This window comes from Diadema antillarum, unplaced genomic scaffold (assembly GCF_040938485.1).
Source record: "Diadema antillarum isolate AM-2024a unplaced genomic scaffold, OU_Dant_1.0 seq00000286_RagTag, whole genome shotgun sequence".
Classification (NCBI taxonomy): Eukaryota; Metazoa; Echinodermata; class Echinoidea; order Diadematoida; family Diadematidae; genus Diadema; species Diadema antillarum.
Genome location: NW_027271314.1, coordinates 386,896 through 406,972, shown reverse-complemented (window position 1 = coordinate 406,972; position 20,077 = coordinate 386,896). Strand labels below are relative to the sequence as shown.

The following is a 20,077-nucleotide window of genomic DNA, read 5'->3' as shown; positions in this document are numbered from 1 at the left end:
AAATCTTTAACATGCAAAATTTGAAGTCACTTCACAAGATGAAGATGGCACAACACTGAAACATGGAATGCCCTGTCTTCCTTTATTGCTTCAAGCATCAGATTTTATCATTTAACCATCAATACTGTCACTGTCTTTGTAGCAATTGTGGCAGGTTATCAAATTTCAAAAGAATACCATGAACATATCACTCATTGTACTTAGGAGGTTGAGTGCCATCTGAATGCACGTTTGATTGCAGATTGACTGGCAGCTGAGTGTAACTTGATTGCAAGGCAAGTGCACTTTCAGAATGGAGTACAATGGATCAAAAACGCATCCTCGTACAAACATTCTTGTAAACCAATTGCACACGTCCTTCCCTGCCTGATGCACTCTTTCCAAACTCTCTTTTATGTCAAGATTCATGAAAAGAGCACAACCAATGTGTGAATCAAGGCAGGTGCTGCATATTCATGCTACAATGGCTGCCTACGGTATGAAGTGCTACAAAGCATACTACTTCAGAGAGAGTGAGAGACATTATCATTAGTTACGAGGGCTTTGCTGAAGGAAAGAAAGACTCTGTTTCCTCTATGCCTAGTCAGATACTTAGTGGAGAAGCAAATGATAGAGCTGCCAACTCTGCAGATTAAAAAAATTAAAAATAAAAATAAAAAAAATCACTGATGCGCAGTCAATGTTTCTAAAGGCAAAAATCATATTTTTGTCCCAAAATGGGAATCAATTTCTAGAACGAGGCACACTACATCAACTGTACAAAAACAAACAAGGTCTTCAAATCATGTATAATATATATTTTCTGTCATTGTGGATGAGGGAAATACATGCTGAATATTGTTTAGAAAAAAAACAAACGATAAACTTTCTAGCTGGCAGCTCTGATGAGCTATAGAGAAAGCGATTTGCTCAAAATACCTGAAAGCTATGTAAATTAACAAGGTTTAATAGGCGATCTGGATTAATTTCTACAAGCATAGAGTAGAGTAGATCACACAGCTTCCATCAGCTAAAACTTCACGTTGTCTTCTTTCCTGGTGAGACAAAGCATGGTAACAAAATCATATCGTCGCTGGGGCGACAAGACCTCATATCTACAAAATGTCAAATGTTCAGGAGAGCCAAAAAACATTGCGGCCAAAGCACTATAGCGAATGGGATAGCCTTTTCCTTTGACATGCCGTGGTGGCTCCATTTTTTGAATAAGACAGTTGGGATTTGGACAGGACATCACTTAACCCATTATTTGACCATTAATTGGAAAAAGTTATTTTCACCAAAATTTCAGATACAAGGTCTTGTCACCCCAGCAACGATATAAATTATGTCTGAATTCCCAACATATAGGTATATCCACAGTAAAGGACTTTATTTTTCCATAACTAGATAATACCTACCACTATTCCACTATTGGCCCTTAAAAATCAAAACCATGTATTTCTTTCCCTCAAACAGGGACAGAAGAGCAAGTTCATAATTTGGGGAAAAAATGCTTTTAAATCTGAATATTATTATCAAGCACAAAGTTTTCAACTAAGATTTTTAATGAAGACAATCAAGTGTTGAGGTACATAAAATCTTGCTTTAATGCCAGTGGAAGTTGAAGTTTTTGCAAATTTGATTGTTTTACTTGCTCTCAGAAGAGAATAAAATGTTATGTAAAATTTTGTTTCAATGCCAATGGAAATTGAAGTCTGGGGAAAAAAACAATCTTGTGTTATTTGCTCTCAGAAGGATGTTTTATGAGATATTTTTCAATCTTCATGTAACCTCCAATTCTGATGGCTTCCTGGAGAGATCCGATATGGCAGTAAAGAACAAATTCCAGAAAAAATTTTTGCTCCCAATCTCGTCACATTTCCATGACCTGTTACAGTGGATATACCTTTATATATGTGAAGTACAAGACAACTCTCTTAAACTCTTGTAATACGCGGGAGAAATCATATGGCAGAAAAAAATTACTTGTAAAACCTTTTTAAAAACATACCATATTGCAATTTTGCTGCCCTGAAGAGGACATTCTTTGATTGCTACTGTATGTGAAGCAGCCAAAGGCAAATTCTCTGGCGGGCGATATACATGGCAAGATACTCACTTAAACCGACTTCCGAAGCTCCGTCCAGCGCCGAGTAACTCGGCTGGCCGTGGCTGTGGGCGGGGCCGCGATCCGAGGTGACCATTTGGGACTTGGGGCGGGGCTTGCTGGACTTTTGCTTCCTCTGAGGGGGTGGGGGAGCATTGTCCGGATCCTGCAGAGGAGAAAATGGGAGCTTGGTGATGCATGAAGTTAGTCACGTGGGTTTCTCTATTCTTATCTACAGTGCACCCTCTAATCTCTACAATCTGTATCCTCTACTGTTTGATTTGATTGATGTAAATCTATTTCCACTTTGTGATTCCAAATAAACAGAGGCAAATACAACTGGATTACAATGATTATTTCAATATAATGATTTTTTTTTTATAATGTATATGATAGCAAAAACATATATCTTAGCAACAACAAAAAATAATAATACAAAACAGAAACTAGAACAAACGGTGGGGGGAGCTAGATTCAAACAACAGCTTGTATTACTTAGGCCCTTGAGAAATTATGTCTCCCATAACCCCAACATGTCCACTGAATACGGACCTTGGAGCTGGATCCTCATATCTGTTAAGTTTTCTGTTTCTGCAAAATTTACTGATTCTCTCTGTTTAGCAGAGAGGTGATGATGCTCAGGTTTAGTGGTAAAATGATTTGACTTGTGAGAAGGAACTTAGTTCAGTCCTAAGTTGAGATTGCACTCATATTTGAACAAAGTGGCATTGACTCACAATGGCTCTTTTCACCAATCAACAAATGGATGCTGTAGATGTTGGATGTAAATTTAACTAAGTCATAGTGAATTTGCAGCTGGCAAACAAAGTGGAGATAATGCACATATCATGTGCTAATAAAACGCATCTAGTGACAGCAGGTCATATCTGGAAAGCACTTGTGACTAGAACTATGCATCACCAAAACACAGTCCATCAATCACCTCTATATCAATTAAGTCCTCAAGGCTTAGAATAAGAAATGAATAACAATGCTAAGCATGGCCCTACTTGTAAGAAAGAAAAACTAGATATATCGCTACGGCTACTGATATGCCTCCGCCATAATGCATGGTTCTCCTAATAGGTCTATAGTACAATGTCTTGACAATGTGTGATGACAGTTTCACACAATTGGCAAAATATCAAAATGACAGGTTTGCCACAAATGTGATGAATGTTCACTTTCCTAGAACTAGGTTCAATTGGATGAATGATTAAAACGTCAGAGTGCAGGTATTTGGGGGAACTGATGATTTTTACTTGACTTTTGACCCTTTTATAAGTTTATGCATTGAGTAATTTTCAAGGTATTGAGAAAAAGTATAATTTCAGTATCAAATGGTAAAATAGTATTATCTAAACCTGGCCTTTGACCTTTGACCTCACAGTTCCAAAGAGAATCACTGTTAGGCAGAACATGCATAAATATGTAAGTTTCATGATAATACCTTGAGTTACTTTTGAGATATGGAGGAAGAAGTGCAATTTAGCACTTTCACTTGACCTTTGACCTTTTGGCAAGAAACTTCCCACAGAATATATATTGGGTTATACATGCATACATCAAGTCTTAAAAAAATCCTTCCGGCACTGCATAAACATAAGGAAAGTAGTGATATTTTGAGGAGTTGACCTTGACCTTTGACCCCCTGACCTTTGACCCATGACCCCCAACTTCCCTAGATAATCACTGCCCATCGGTACATGCATATATACTAAGTTCCATGAAGATATCTTGAACCATTTGCGAGATATGTAGAAAAACATGAAATTTCAACCTTTTTTCACAAAATAACCTGTGACCTTTGACCTTTGACCCCATGACCCTAAAATCCAAATAAAGTATCATCCCCCCAGGATATACCCTCATACCAAGTTTGATGCAAATCCACCTCACGCTTCTTGAGATATCGACAAAAACAAAACGGGACGGACGGACGGACGGACGGACGACCCGAAAACATAATGCCTCCGGCCACTTCGTTGGCGGAGGCATAAAAAAAAAACTACACCACACTGGCAACAAGAAAGTCATGTTTGCACAGCTCTGGAATCACACATGAGAGTTTAAGAAGGTTGACTGAAGAGCCCTGCCAAATCTAGCATTCATTGAAATGACAACACACCAGTTCTGCTTGCTTCTTCCTCTGGTACTCCAGCCTGATCTGTTCTCTCCTTGCCGCTTGCTCTGCCTTCTTCATCTCTGCCTCCTCCTGCTTTTTCCTGCGGTTGAAACCACGAAGCATCGTAGTGAGTGTCAGACACATTGTCGCTGAATCTCTAGAGTATTTTTACAATATGAGTTATCTCTATGCATTCTTACCGCATGAGTAGGTGCGCTGTGAAAAGGACAATTCCTGAAGACAACCTCCCTAACTTTGTTCTGCATAGTTGCTTTCATTGAGAAGATGTAGATCTGACAGAATTCTTTCCCAAGTATGTCTTCTTACTGAAATATATTCTTTTTGGTTCTATTCATTTGGTCTGGTTTATCTGTTACTCACTGGAAAGTGGCACTACTGACTGAGAGTTGGGTGAGCTGTAGTCGGTTCCTGGCAGCGATATGGCAAACGTGAACAAAATCCAACATACATGTACTTCATCATTTCTTCTTCTATTTGGTCTCAACAATAATTCATGAGTTTTCAGGAAGACATGAATAATATGATAAGACGACATTCAATCTTTTCTGTAATTCTAAGTTAAGAAATATCACTCATATACAACCTATGTCCTCAGTGAAGATATATGCTTGCCTTCTCTCTCCTATATCCATGACTTTCCAACCATCTCCTTTGCCCTCTCCTCCCTCCATTTTGGTTCATCTTTCTCCTCCCAACGACTTCTGAACCATTTACCTAACTCTCACTCTATTCTTCCTTACAATTGTCCGTCTCCTGTCCTTCGAGCTTCAACCCTCGGCTCACCACTGCCCTTCAACTGTCACTACAGTTGAACCCCTCTTATCCGGCCTCCCTTTATCTGGATCTCTCTATTATACGGACGCAATCTCGCCGTGATTTTTTTTTTAATAATTATGGGAGGAAAGGGGGATTCCCAACTCCTTGAGAACTCCTACACAAACACACATGAATTACATATTACTTCCAACATGATCAACATACATTACATCAAATTTCCTCCCAAATTGCTTACCTTCAGACATTTTAACATCCCCAAACATCCCCAAATGTAACAATGAAAAGGTTTCAGTATACACATTACTACATGTGGTACAGTACTACAATGGGCTACATCAGTACATGTGTATGTATATGTACATGTATAAAGCATTGAGTCTCCCGTATCCGGCCAAATCCCTTATCCGGATGAGCCCTGGTCCCGACTTGTCCGGATATGAGAGGTTCAACTGTATTTGCCTCCCTTATACTCTCCCTCTGCTGCTTCCCTTCTTCACTCTTCTTTACTAGGGTCTTCCTTCACCAAACAACAGTCCTTTCAAGGAGTACGCACAGACAATTTTACGGCAAACCTCTCTTCCTCAAGCTCACCTCAGTTCCTCTCTCTTCTTCTCCGCCTCAGCTTCTCTCGCCGCCTTCTTGGCTTTCGCCTCCTCTTCTCGTTTCAAGCGGCTCTTGAGAAACATCTCCTTCTTCTTTGCCATCTCATCCATGGCTTGCTGTTGTAGCGATAATGAGACATAAAAATATTTCAGTACAATTATGACGTTAAGAATGTAAAAGTCTTCAAAGAAACTTTAGCAAGATATGACTTCAAGCTTGAAAACACAATGATGAATTGAAGTATAGAGTCATAGATAGGGCTAAAGAAGTAAATTGTGTAAGATATCCCAAACGTGAGGGTCAGTAGTACCATACATTTTCAAAAATTATTGTAGACCTGGCCAAAAAAATTTAAGCTTTCAGATATTATGGTACAAGTAAAAACAGCCACGTAGATGCAGACTGCAATCCAGTATTTCACACCTCTATCGAAAACTTTATGTTCGTGTACAAAATACATGTGGTGGTTGGTGATTAAATAAAGATTGCAAAGCAGACAATAATTCAATGGCCAGTCGGAAGGCGACATTTCTCGATACAACCAGAATTCCTTCTTCATTATTCAGCAGCAACTGAGTAACAAAGCAACTCAAAACGTCCAAATGTCTCAGTTTATCATCCAGAAAATTTAAATGTACACTATGCAGGACACACCCAAAATGGATTTACTTAGGACAAAGAAATTACTCATTCCATCCATCAAAACAAACTTTGGATGCCCATTATTAATACAAAATAGTTTGAATTCACTTTTGGCAACAGATTGCACAAAACTACATTAAAATAAACAAAACAATGTACATGTCATAAAATTTTGATTGCAATGTTGAAATTTTTGGAGCATAATTTTGAAAATTTTAGTCACCAGTGGAAAAGCTTTCAAACAAACTAAGAGCTAGATACCTGCTGTTCACCGATGATGAATCCCGACACCATGGCGTTGCCATCCGTATCATCCTCCCTGCTCACACTGGCTGGCTCTAGAGGGCGTACTACCAGATCCACCTGGTCCTGCGGGACTTCCTCCTCTCCTTCCCCGACGATTTCGTACACTGACGGCGCTGGCGCTGGCGTCTTTGTTGGTGTCCGTGGTGGTGAGGTCTTCTTCTCTGGCATCTCCACAACTTTCTTCTTGACTTCCTTTTTCCTCTGGTTGGCCGGGGGTGGCCTAGATTGCTTGGGTGACGACATGTCAATGTTGAATGCCATGATCTGCTGCCCTTTCTTTTGGTTGGCTGGGAGCGAGTCGTCCTCATCTTGCATGGGTAATTGATTGAGTTGCGTCTGGGTGTCATATTCACGCTCTAATATTTGCTTTCCGACAGTTCTTTCCATTTCCCTAACATCACCGTCACCTCTGTATGCCTCCTCCATTATGTACTTATTGTCGCTCACGTCCGACTTCACATAGGTGACATCCGATAACCGGTGGCTCGTCACAGGTTGCTTCTCCATGCCACCCTCCTGGGATTCACTGGGTGCATAGGGGTGCCCCTGGGGTGACGGCTGCATGTGCTGCTGCTGCTGCATTCCCTGTGGACTCCTCTGGGGCTGCCCTTGCTGCAGAGTGAACGCTGGGTTTTCCTCCAACAAGTACGCCTCGCGATCGGTTCTCGTCTCTGGTCTCTGGTCTCCGGCATCGACGTAGAAGCCCTTTGCTTGGCTTGATGCATCTGCCAGAGGCCTCGAGGAAGGTCTTTGGACATCTCTATGTTCTGGAACGTCATGCTCTAATGCATCCCCTTGTCCCACATGTCTCGGAGACTCATGGGCCTGCCGTGGCGAGTCTTGTAACCCCTTCTTCATTTCTTCCTGCTGAAGAGACAGCCTCAGGATCTGGTTCTGCAGCTGCGAGAGGTTGGCATTCAGTTTCTCCAGTGAGATGTTGTATTCGTCCTGCGTCAGGTGCGGTGAGTGTGAGCCAGAGCTGGAGCCTGGACTGTCTGTTCTCCTCGGAACATCCCCAGGAACTTGCGGAGAGTCCGACCTCATGCGAGGGCTTTCAGAATCTCGCCCGGACCTGGGGCTCTCCGAGGACCGACGGCCTCCCTCCGCCATCTGCAGCTGGTGGGCGTGGCTCTGTGGACTGGGCTGCTGGGTTCTTTGGTCTGTGTGCACGGGCTGGTTCTTGGGATACTGATGTTGGGCGGGCTGGTTTGCATCCTGCTGGGCAAGCTGGGCTTGGTGTGCCAGGTAGTAAGCCTGCGTCAGCTGGTTGTGCTCAATAAGATGCTGCTGCTGCTGCTCGGTCATTTGTGGCTGGGAAGCTGGTAGCTGAGCGATTTCCCTGTTCGCTCCCAGGGCGGCAAATGTGGTCATGCCCTCCTGGACGCGGGGTTCCCCCTGCCACTGGGCGTTCTCCTGGTTCCTCTGCCTCTCCGCCCTGTGATGAGCATCACTGCTGCCTTCCTTCTCCTGCTTCTTGTTGGCCAGTACCTGCAGGAAGGCCGCCTTGCTGACTCGCTGCTTCTGCTTGGCAAAATGCCTCTCCAGCTTCCGCTTCTCGTGGTCCATCAGCCGCCTCTTCTCTTCCAGCCGCAGCCGGATCTGAGTCAAGTCGGAGTTGGCCACCGGACCACCTCTCGTGCTGGCTGCCGAGCTTTCGTTGAAGCCGTTGCCGTGTGCACCTGTGTTAATGGGGATGGTGGAAGTGGTTGGGGTGGTGGGAAAATCAGTGTTTGGTGAGTGTTTGGTATTGGCTGACCATGTTGTCATGGAATGGTTGGCTGGTTCCCTGAAGGCTGACTGACTGGACTGGAGATGTTCCACATCAGCAGCAAAGGAGTGGACATTACTAACGGCACACGTCTCCCTATCTTGCCACATCGGGCAGACATTAGTCACATCACGAACACTCGGACTAACTATGTTAGATACATCACATGACACAGGATAAGAACTGACAGGACTGGACTGAACATTATGAGTTAGTAAAACACCACTGTGGGGCAGATTAACGGGGGCATCCCTTTCAATGGAGGCTCCTCCATTCTCCTGCATCACAGGACTCAGATTATGATTGTAGGCAAAACTGACGGGCCGCTTATCCTCCCTCTCGGAGTGAATGCTTTCAGCCAGGAGCTTGGGGGACTCTTTTTCATGGTGTGGAGATGAATGGGTAAGAGACATGGACTGAGACATACCTGTGTTAGACATGGAGGCCGAGTGTGGATGAGGCTGTTGTGGGTGTCCCCAGGAGGAGACACCAGAATGCGCTGGGTGATCCAGAACATAGGCCTCGGGTTTGGCTTGCAACACAAAAGGGTTAGGCTGGGCGTGGTGGGGATTCTGGGAGTGGTGGTGACCCTCATGGTGGGGGTTGGAGTGGGTGCGTGCATGTGGATTAGAGTGGGGATTGGAGTGTGGATTTGAGTGGGGATTAGAGTGGGGATTTGAGTGGGGATTAGAGTGGGGATTAGAATGGGGATTTGTGTGTGCATGGTGAGGGTTGTGGGAGTATTGGTTAGGTGCATGCAAAGAGAATGGCAAGGATGTGGGTGCAGCGGCTGAGGAGCCCGGATTCTGGAAAGAGTGGGAATGCTGGGGGTTTGGCTGGTAGATCTCCTGGTCCGACACACTGGTTGTCAATCCATCGGGTGCCATGCGGAAGCCTTGCTCACTGAGCCCCTGCATAGATCTTGATGAGGAAACCACTGGTATACCAGCTTGCCTCGCATCATCGACAGTCATCGCCCTGTCTGATATCGTGAAGCTCCTCGCCCCAGGAGGGGCACTGGTGCTGTGAGCATCACTGCCTTGAGACGCCGCCTGGCTTCCACTGATGAAGAAAGCTTCGCCGTGCCTCCCCTTTGCGAGCTGGGGTTGGTCGCTCTGACTGGCCGGAGCAAGCACAAAGCCACCCATTCCTCCCCTGGCCATCCTTGCTCGATGCAGCGCCAGGTCACCGGCCAGGGAATCTGCGATGCTCTCTCCACTGAGTGGGGTGGTTGCGTCGACGCTCTCTGAGGAATCACTGCCGTGGTCCTGTGAGTGCTGGGACTGAGTTGGTCGCGGGTCTGCAGTCCTGTGCTTGCTCCTCTGCCTGTGGTGCTCCCCTCTCTCCTCCATCTTTCTGGTCTGGTGCGACTTCTCCTTCAGCGGTCTCAGAACCGCCGGCATGAGTTCATTTGTGGGACCTCGAGGGGAGCCGAGTATATCTACCGGCCGAACATCGAGTTTGAGATTCTTTCTCGAAATTGATGAATCTGTACTGCCAGTGTCAGATCCTGCTGGACTTGCAATGTCCTCAGATTGATCCCTATGATTCACACGATATGTTCCTTGATAGGGAAAATGACTCGGCTGACTTCCGTTGACGCCATTGACAAATGGTTCAGTTCTCTGTGACGAGTAATGATTGCTCTGAACTCGTGGATCGCCAAACCCTCGAGGCTCCTGTGAGGCATGTACAGACATCCGGGATGAAGCTGCTGATGTCAGGCTCTCCACCTCAAGATCCTCGCTCTCGATGTTGCCGCTCTGGGTGAGTGGCCGTTGCTGGATGGTGGTCATCATCCTCTCAGACTCATAATGCTGAACGCCTCCCAGGGGTCCCTCTGGACCTGCATGCTCTGGCAGCGGATTGACCTCGATGTCAAGCCCTGAGAAGTCCTGGCTCTCGTTCATCTCGCTGTCGATGCTGACATTGGCCAGGAGACTACCTGCTCTGCTGGACTGCATGCTGACCACAGGCGAGTCGTGGGACCTTTGGGGTCTTGTAAAGGTGGCAGTATTTGGCGTCCTGCACAGAAAACAAATGAAGTCACAGTTATTAGAGAGGCAATGTCCAATACCCTTGTTAGTGGTAAAGAGTAATGAGGCTAGATTTCATAACAGAAGATTCCAGTAAATTTCCTACTTAATGCTAACATCCACAGACAGGATTTTCAACCAGCCTCATCTGTCTTAGAGCAGGATGTACAAAATGGATAAAAGGTAATTTCCACCTGTAGCAATAATGGAAGGACCCTCACAAAGAAATGAGTTTGACTGGGAAGGAGCAACTTTCTAGGTAATGATGATAAGAGTATAAAGATTATGGTGACAATGACAATCGTTAATGGGCCGTTAACGATCGCCCCGTCACTGTACAGTCATGCTAACCTGGAAACATTAAACTGCACATTACTTGAATATGAGACCATTCTGAAGCAAATGATTTTCACACAACAACAGGTATATAATGTACTCTTAAATGAATCCCACAAGGATTGGAACAATCATCCTCCAGCATTCCAATGGATTCCTACTGATCAGTTACTAGCCATCCCCTCTAAATAGTCCTGACTACGCACCCTCTCTCATCTCTTTCCTCCCAAGCCAAGATGGATTGAGAGCCGGGTGGTTTCTGCTCCCTGGAGTTTGGGTGGGGCATGGCCTGTTGGTGTTGATGCTGGTGGTGGCCTGGGGGTGGGGTGTTCTCATCCACCTGGCTGTCCCCAAAGATGCTGCTCCTCTCCTGCTGCTGGCGATTCAACAGTCTCCTCTGAGAACTGTTGGCATTGAGGGAAAGGCAAGGGTATTGGTTAATACTCTGGCCCTAGCTCAAAACGTCATGCAAGCTGGCCACATGGCCTTACTTAACCTCTAAAACTTCCCTATTCTCACAGGGGTATCCATGCATTTGCAATCAAAACATGTCACAAAGTGGTTTTCTGAATCATTTCTTAGACTTTTTCACCACACGGTTACTCCGGGTGGGTATGAAGGGCACAAACCCTGCCTCACTAAATATCATTTTGTTTTTGTTACTGACGTTGTTTTCCCTGTCAATAGTAGAAATGCAAATTTCACCCAATGTGAAATTGTACAATGCAAAACAACGAAACAATCAAATATATACAGGAGAGCCCTGACCTGTGATTTACTTAATTGCATCTAGCATGTATTTTCATCTACTCACTTTGGACTAGAGGCCACTTTGGTCAGGTCCACACTCTGTTTCTCCAGCTTGGGGGACATGGCAGGGGACTGGAAGCTCTTCTTCGTGGCATCGCTGATCGGGAGAGGAGGCCTCCCATCGGACTTACTCGGCGTGAACGCAGATGACTGACGACCAACTGTGTGCATCAAAGAGCAATTTGGGAGGTTCGTTTCATCTACTTTTACGGCATCATTCGCACCCAACAGAACGAGACATTCTTTAAAGATTTGAATACAACTTGAAGCACGGTCATAGGGACTTTCTTAGTCAGGTATCAATTCTGTTTTACCCCCATAAAGTCAAATCTGGTCTCAAAGATTACAGGGAAATAAACAGCCAGACCTCTGATGGAAGGGGTTCTCAGAACAGGCGAGGCTCCCAACATTCAGCCATCAAAATCTGGGAGATTCCAAAGGGCAATCGGTGAGATTAAAAAGAAACCACTCACGAAATATGAAAGAGTGTACAATTCTAAAAGGAAGTCAAAGTTTATTTGATGAGAATCAGCTTTGAAATGGCTGAGATATCAAACTGGTCCTAATCAACAAGTGGGATCAACTTAAAATAGGAACACTTCCTTTTTGGATATTTCAGCCGTTTCAAAACCGACTTTCATTCAATAAACTTTGATTTCCTTTTAGAATTGTATGCTCCTTCAAATTTCATTAGTAATCTCTCATTATCTCACACAAAAAAGTAAAAATCTGAAGCCCAATCTCAACCAAAACTATACAATCCCTCTTGTATTACTGACATTGGTCAATACACATTTCAACTGTCCTTAGTAATATGTCTATGACATAAAGTAGTAACCACTTGTAATACATTTTACTGTGTTGTCTTAAACACAGGCAAGCACATAATCTAAAACTTGCTCAGGATCTGGAGAAAGTGCATCAATGTTTCATACTCTTCTTGATATCTTGGTAACTGTACACTTTGTACTTACTTTACATGCAAATTTGTAAAAATTTTGCATAATGAAAAAAAAATGAGAGAGTGGCTATTTGTCACAAAAGTTCAAGGCAAGTGTTTGTCTTTGTTTAAGAAAGCAGAAGAAATATGACCTTAGACAACAGTACTTAATTCGGAAAGTTACAAAATTTTGTATACTGACTGTGTCCTTTGTACATGAATACTGCCTTTTTTTCATGGCACTGCTGATGGATGTAACTCAAAATTTTGAATTATGTCGCAGAAAACCTTCAAACTATTTTGAAGCAATCCCATATTTATATCGTCGCTGGGTTGACAAGACCTTGTATCTGAAATTTTGATGAAAATGACTTTTTTGGATTAATGGTCAAATAATGGATAAAGTGATGTCCTGGCCAAATCCCAACTGTCTTACTCCAAAAATGAAGCAGCCACGGCATGTCAAAGGAAAGGCTATCCCATTCGCTATATTGCTTTGGCCGCCATACCTTTTTGCTCTCCTGAACATTTGACATTTTGTAGATATGAGGTCTTGTCGTCCCAGCAACGATATGTGTCTTCTTCAACACAGTCTGTCGGGTAAAAATCAAACTCAAGTAGTTTGGTGTATCTGGAACATTGCATGCTCTGGGCGTTTGCCAAGACCTTCTTTGTCCAATGCCAAGTCTAACATGACCAACAGAAGACACTGATTGGTCAATCAAGTCATACTGTGAGGACTTTCAGATCTCACCACAGCTACATGCATCAAACTGATAAGTGATAGAGAGTACTTCTGAACACCACCACTCACCATCTACATTTCTATCTATATCTTTTTTATTTTTATCTTTATTTTTTTGCTGGAAGGAAGGATAAAATCCATGCACTAGAAAGGATAGGACTGCTACCACCTATAGCCGAGAAAAAAAAAATCCTTCCGAAAAGAGAAGGATACTTTGTGAGACTCGGACCATGCATTCCTCTGTGACAAGTCACCAATTTGGTTCCATCCGTCTTACCTAGCCCACCAAATGGTGAGGGTGTTTGGCTGAAACACCAAAAAGTCTGTGCCACTTGAGAGAGAGAGGTGGGAGGAGTACAATTGTTAGAGTTAAAGGGAACTACATTCTATACACAGTACAAACAATGATTAGTTTGACATGAGAAATCCCCAAACTGTGTCCATGAATTCTACACTGTGATGTATTATGAGTATTGTTTCCACAGAGAACAAAAAAGAAACATGTACACTGTATGTGCAATCAACAGCCATTCTAAAGTTGACAAGTTTTGTCTTTAATATGAAATACACACAGAAACAATTATGACTTTAGTATAAAGCCTGTTGTATTATGTGTATTACTACTTTCTTGACAACCAATATCCTCAAATGCAATTATACTTTGGTGGTTTTGCAATGGGAAAACTCATATTTTAGTTTCCACAAATAATTAAAAATGAATTACTAAAATAATCTTAAGTCATCCAGAGATGAAGTCTTGTTGAACTATGGTGCTCACATAGGATAGCTGTGACCTTCCACCTCAACTTACTCTAATTGCCTATAATCTAGGCGGAGGATGCAGCATGGTCTTTACTGTCATACTAAACGTCTGATGCAGCGAGACTATTGTCTTTGCAAACTGATACATCTGATGTGGCGAGACTACAAACAGAGGATGTGCGTGAAGCATCCACAGCCTATATCCACTCGTCTTGCTTTAGTCACTGTTTTCTTATTACTGACTATGAAACGGTGGCAGCATTTCGTAGTCGATAATAAGAAAACAATGACTAAGAAAAGCAAGACGAGTGGATATAGGCGGTGGATGCTTCCACTGTTTGGAGTCTCACCGCATTGGACGTATCGCTTAGCAAAGACAATAGTCTTGCCGCATCAGACGTTTAGCGTAACAGCAAAGACAATAGCTGCATCCTCTGCCAAGATTAGAGGCTACAACTTACTCTGATCAGCCTCAAGATGGGCGGGCCTCTCCACCTCAAAGCTCCAGAACATCTCGGCAACGAGGGCCAGGAGGTTGGGTTTCATCGTCTCCTCGCTGTAGAGCAGGTCCTCCAGAGTGAAGTGTAGGACACCAGGCAGGTTGTGCTGGAAGAAGGCCGTCACCATCTGCAGGTTGTGGAGGGAATCGGCGAAGGACATCGTCTCGTAGAGGGCGACATCTAGAGGGTCACGAAAAGTTGAGATAAGAACAAATTGAGGAAGGTACATGTACACTTTGCTGGCATTCTTTTTTTTTTTTGTCTGTTGTTGTTGTTTTTTTTCCCAATGAAATTCTGAGGCAGGAAAATCACATCTCACAAGGAAACTGCACACCGCATTACTGATTATTTTACAGGAGGTTGCGGAGGGAATTGGTGAAGGACATTGCCTCCTGGAGGACGACATCTTGAGGATCGGGGAAAGTTGATAATAAGAACGATATTAAGGAAGGCATGTGTACAGTGTACATTCCCAGCATTCCTTTGGTTTGCTTTTCTATGAAATTTTGAGTCAGGAAAATTGCAGCTGAAAGGGAAACCACACAGCACATTACTGATTATTGCATATACTGGAGGTGGTTGAGGGAATCAATGAAGGACATCTCCTGCAAGGTGACATCTAGAGGGTCAGGTAGAGTTGAGATAAGAATAACATTAAGGAAGATGTGTGTATATTCCTAGCACTGCTTGTTTTTCAATAAAATTCTGAGGAAGGATAATACATCAAAGAAGGAAACCGCACATCATGACACTGATCATATACTGGAGATTGTGGAGGAAATTGGCAAAGGACATTGTTTTGTGGAGGACAACATCTTGAGGGCCAAGGACGGTTGAGAAGAAAAAAAAAAAACATTGAGGAAGGCATGTGTACATTCCTAGCATTCTTTTTGTTTGCTTGTTTGTTTTTCAATTAAATTCCAAGGCAGGAAAATCACATCTGAAAGGGAAATCACACACCACTTTGCTAACTGTGATCTTCCATGCGATGTTATAACATTTCAGTCGAGGTACAACTAGAGTGACAATCATTTCTCACACGCTGTATGAGGACAAATACTTTGAATCCTTACTCCTATCAAAGCCAAATAATAGGGGAAGGGCTTGCAAGCATACAACGTAGGTTTTAACCTTCCAAAATCCTTTCCAACATTGCTGCTGCATGAAATTACCATATCCATAATCAGCTCCTAATTTTTCTTTTCTTTTTGGTCGGACGGACACAAAAGCATGGAAGTTATGGTCTTTCAATGACTATGCTATTCAATACTGTGAGATCCAACCACAGGGACCATTTCACTATTTTTCATAATTGATAACTTTCAATTCTTTTGCAGTAACTACAAAAAAATAAACACACAAAATTTCAACACATCAGATTCACTCAGTGATCTAGTTTGAAGTGAATTTCTGAACACTGTGATTAAGCCTACTGCAAATCAAGAGGCCAGCTATTCAAATTCCCTTAGGATTTTTGGGGCACCAACTTACCATCTAGAGAGAGCAAGTGAGGATAGTAGTAATGGATGATGGTTGCTAGGCAACATCCATCTGACAGTTCTTTGGTCAGGTCCCCCAGCTGGGGGAAAAAGTGTGGCTCCTTGGGCTGGACTTGGTCTCTCTTCACACGAATCTGAAATGAAACAAAGACACTGTGTTCACTGCTGTCATGATTATATGATGAAGTTTGATCCCACATTTTCATAAAAGGCTATATAAATATTCTATTAAATTTGTTTTTGTTTGTTTGTTTGTGTTTTTACCTTGAAATGTCAGGGCAATGTTTGGCGTCTTCAGTCATAAACTTAAATACCAGTTTGTAGCAGTGGAGTTTGCCATATATACTATGAGTGATAGCCAATATACAATAAATGCCATGAACAAATGGTGATACTGCATTTTTGGGGGCTTCTTTATCTTGAGGGTTTGTTTGTTCTCTTTTTCACCATTGCTTCCTGTTCTGGCATTGCTTACCTCTCAGCAGCAATGACAAGAGATATGAGAAAATTAATTTAATCCTGAAATTTGCTCATGTTTGGGGTTAAGTTTTGAGATCAACACAAAGGGAACTTTGACACAAGCGAGCCTTTGATGCTTTTTTTTTTCCTAGAGTGTTGCATGAAATTGATTACCACCAAAAGACAAAAATTATAAGATACATCACTAGCCAAGGAGTATCATACTGCTCAGAATCTGAGTATGACAGTGACTTGACACTATTACCAAACTACAGTACTGTTAACCACTAATAATGCAACCCTGACTTGACTATTACTTTATGAGCTTATCAATGAAACTACAGTACTGTTTAAAATATAACCACTAATAATGCAACCCTGACTTGACTATTACTTTATGAGCTTATCAATGACCCTGGTATACACACTGAGGGAGCCGAAGACTGGAAGATGCTGGCTTGACTACAACCCTACTATGACCCTACTATGACCTTATCTATGACCCCCGGACCTTATCAATGACCCTGGCATACATACTGAAGGAGCCGCAGACTGGATGACAGTGGCTAAACTACGACCTATGACCTTACTGATGACCCCGGTAAATGTACTGAAGGAGCTGCAGACTGGCTGATACTGGCTTGACTACGACCCAACTGTGACCTTATCGATGACCCTGGTATAAAGTAAGGAGCCACAGACTGGATGACCCTGGCTTACCTACGACCTATGACCTTATCAATGACCCTGGAATACATACAGAAGGAGTCACAGACTGGATGATGCTGGCTTGACTACGACCTTTTTATGACCCTGGTATACATTATCCCTACACATACTGAAGGAGTCGCACAACGGATGGCACTGGCTTACCTATGACCTATGACCTTATCAATGACCCTGGTATAAATACTGATGTAGTCACAGACTGGATGATTCTGGTTTGACTACGACCTTATCTATAACCCTGGTATATAATATCCCTACACATACTGAAGGAGCCGCACAATGGATGACCCTGGCTTCACTATGACCTATGACTTTATTGATGACCCTGGTATACATACTGAAGGAGCTGCAGACTGGATGATGCTAGCTTGATGAGACTTCCTGTCCCTTTCCACCCGGTGCCTGACGGCCATGCACACTTTGTTGACCCAGAATAAGAGGGCGTCCTCCAGGTCATAGGGCAAATCGCTGGAGGCATTGAATGTGGTGATTTTCCTGCACAAGGGGAGTGGAAAATGATACCATATGGTCAAGAACAACAGGTTCCCTAAAACATTAACAGCTACCATCACAAAAAAAGTAAGAAAGTAGCATTATCCAAACATATCATACAGTATCATCATGGCATAATGGTATAGTTTGCGAGTTAGTTTGTTCAAAGAATGCTTCTGAATGCTGTGCTTACTTCAGAGGCATTATGGACTCTGCTTTTCTGCAAGTGAACGTCTCTTCCAAAAAAAAATTCAATGAATACAGTGATAATAAAAAAAAAATTGAGATGGCTTTGTGCCAGGGTGTACTAATATTTCTATGAGATGTATTTTTGAATTATCACCATGTTGATATACATTTGGTATATATTTGGTTAATATACATCTATTACAAGGGGCCTGTTGCATAACTTCTTTCTTTTTTTGTGAGAAAAACTCAGGTTGAATTGAAACAGAATCTTTCCTGTGTAAAGTCAATGGCAGAATCATACTAACCTGAGTTTTCAGTTCTTGCCAGGTTTTCTCTGGTTACACACATTATGCAATGGGCCCAAGGTTTCCATTTTTTGAGTCACAAAATTTCTCAAAACAGATACTTCTCAAACTGTGTCGGAGGATATGAGTTTGTATGTCACACTGACTACGCTCCATTTCTTCAGTTTCCTTTTTACCATAACCTTGTGCACCTTTAAACAAGCTCCTATTTGAACAATACAGTTGGTACTTTTCTTGGTATATGACTCTGCTCAAGTTCTTTTTTTTTTTTGCCCAATCAACAATGTCTCCTCATGCTCTGAGTATTTGAGTCTGAAAATAGTCTCTACCCAAGGGCACACTCCCCTGTAAGCCTCATAAGTTGCTAAAAAGTATCAAAGTGATTTTCTTTTATTTCTGCAAGGAAATCTTGCTACTGTAAAGCCCCATTCTTCTGGTTCAAGCATGCATATTCTGTGTACAACCTCTCTGAAGCTGTAGTATCAAAAGGCCTTTACTTGCACAGTATCCTAATCTCATACAATAATGCATCCATTCCGTGAAGGAAACACATTGATCCTGATAATCCACTCTAATCTATTTAAAAGCAAATCGCATATAAAACTACTTTTTCAGCAGTATGCTGCAAGAATGAGTATCTACAGCCAAGTAAAAGCTTTCTTTGGTTGAAAATAGCCCAGACCCAAACAGGAGCTGGGTTTAAACATTCTTTGCACAAACTTTCCACAAGTACACGTAGACAGCAGGCAATGAGAAAAGGGTTTTTGACATCGTCTTGTTCACATGCACTTAACCATTAATAGATTTCAATTAAACCTTAAGTTGGAGGCTGCATCCAGCAGTCAGCACAAATCTTGGTTAGACTTAATTTGTCATGATAAGGTCACGATTCCAGAACTGTTTGCATTCGTGATCAACTCAGTTGAGTCTTCTTTCTGTTTAAATAAATGCTGGAGTGCAAAATCATTACGCGCAGATATCCTTTCTGCATTGTAAAGCACTGCACTTAGTTATAAAGAAGCACTGAAGTGTAATACAATTCCATTTTCAAGTTGCCTTTAATACAGAGAGCAAAATCACACAAACAGGATGGAACAAATTTCATCATCAAAGGTGGACTGCATGATATAGCTCTGGTAAATTCAAATATCACCATTTTGTGAAAATGTTTAAAATTGAAAAATCGTACGTCTTTCTTTTTTTGAAGTCCAATCATGATGAAATTTCTGCAGTTGAATTCGTCTAATATTATGCTATTCACTAGAACAGTCCACTTTCATATGGAATTTATTCGTATGTTTACCTCTTTATGTGTCATGGCAGAAACCCTCCATGTGCCACATTATTCTGAGACACCAACGTAGTCATACTTTCAAAAAACATTCTGTTCTTCAAATCTATGTAACTTTAATACATTTTTGCTGAATTGGACATGCAGTATTAGCAAAGTCGTAGAGGAAATGTCAAGCTTTGCTTTGATGATAATTGTATGACAAATCCATCATTGTTTTTCTTTCAAATGCCCAACAGCTACATTATTGTAAAGGCATGATTTTGCACACCAAACAGTGGCAGAAACTTAGAATTTACACACAATTCCAGTAGGGAACACCGCTTGCTAGTCAATCACCAGTGTCATAAAATGCGAGCTACCGGTATTTGTGTAAGAGGAACGGAATCGCGAGAAACGCTTTCATTGTACTGTGACATTTGCCGATTTATCAATCAGTTTGGGCGGGTTTGTGCGTTTGAGCAGATTATGCGAAGTTGGCATGCTGTCGACTGAGTCGGGCGTGCGAACATGGCACATAAAGAGTCAAGGACTTGATAGCGTGGGGATTCATGGGTAGCCCGATTGAATCAGTCTTCGTTCGCTGCCCAAAGGGGTATATTCGATGACCACGAAGAGTGCTGGTCAGTTCATATGACCTGCATCAAAGCGTGTAC

General features: G+C 42.6%; 1 protein-coding gene across 1 annotated transcript in view; it reads right to left on the bottom strand.

The window, feature by feature from the left end:
- LOC139730034 (uncharacterized) overlaps positions 1-20,077 on the bottom strand; it is a 67,607-nt gene that overhangs the window by 12,919 nt on the left and 34,611 nt on the right. Inside the window, exons 7-15 of the mRNA XM_071640950.1 lie at positions 17,483-17,639; positions 15,949-16,090; positions 14,419-14,637; positions 11,515-11,671; positions 10,907-11,104; positions 6,516-10,353; positions 5,601-5,728; positions 4,215-4,311; positions 2,099-2,252 (exon numbers count right to left, since the gene is read on the bottom strand). Coding sequence (XP_071497051.1) covers positions 2,099-2,252; positions 4,215-4,311; positions 5,601-5,728; positions 6,516-10,353; positions 10,907-11,104; positions 11,515-11,671; positions 14,419-14,637; positions 15,949-16,090; positions 17,483-17,639 — 5,090 coding nt within the window. The remainder of the gene's footprint in view (positions 1-2,098; positions 2,253-4,214; positions 4,312-5,600; positions 5,729-6,515; positions 10,354-10,906; positions 11,105-11,514; positions 11,672-14,418; positions 14,638-15,948; positions 16,091-17,482; positions 17,640-20,077) is intronic.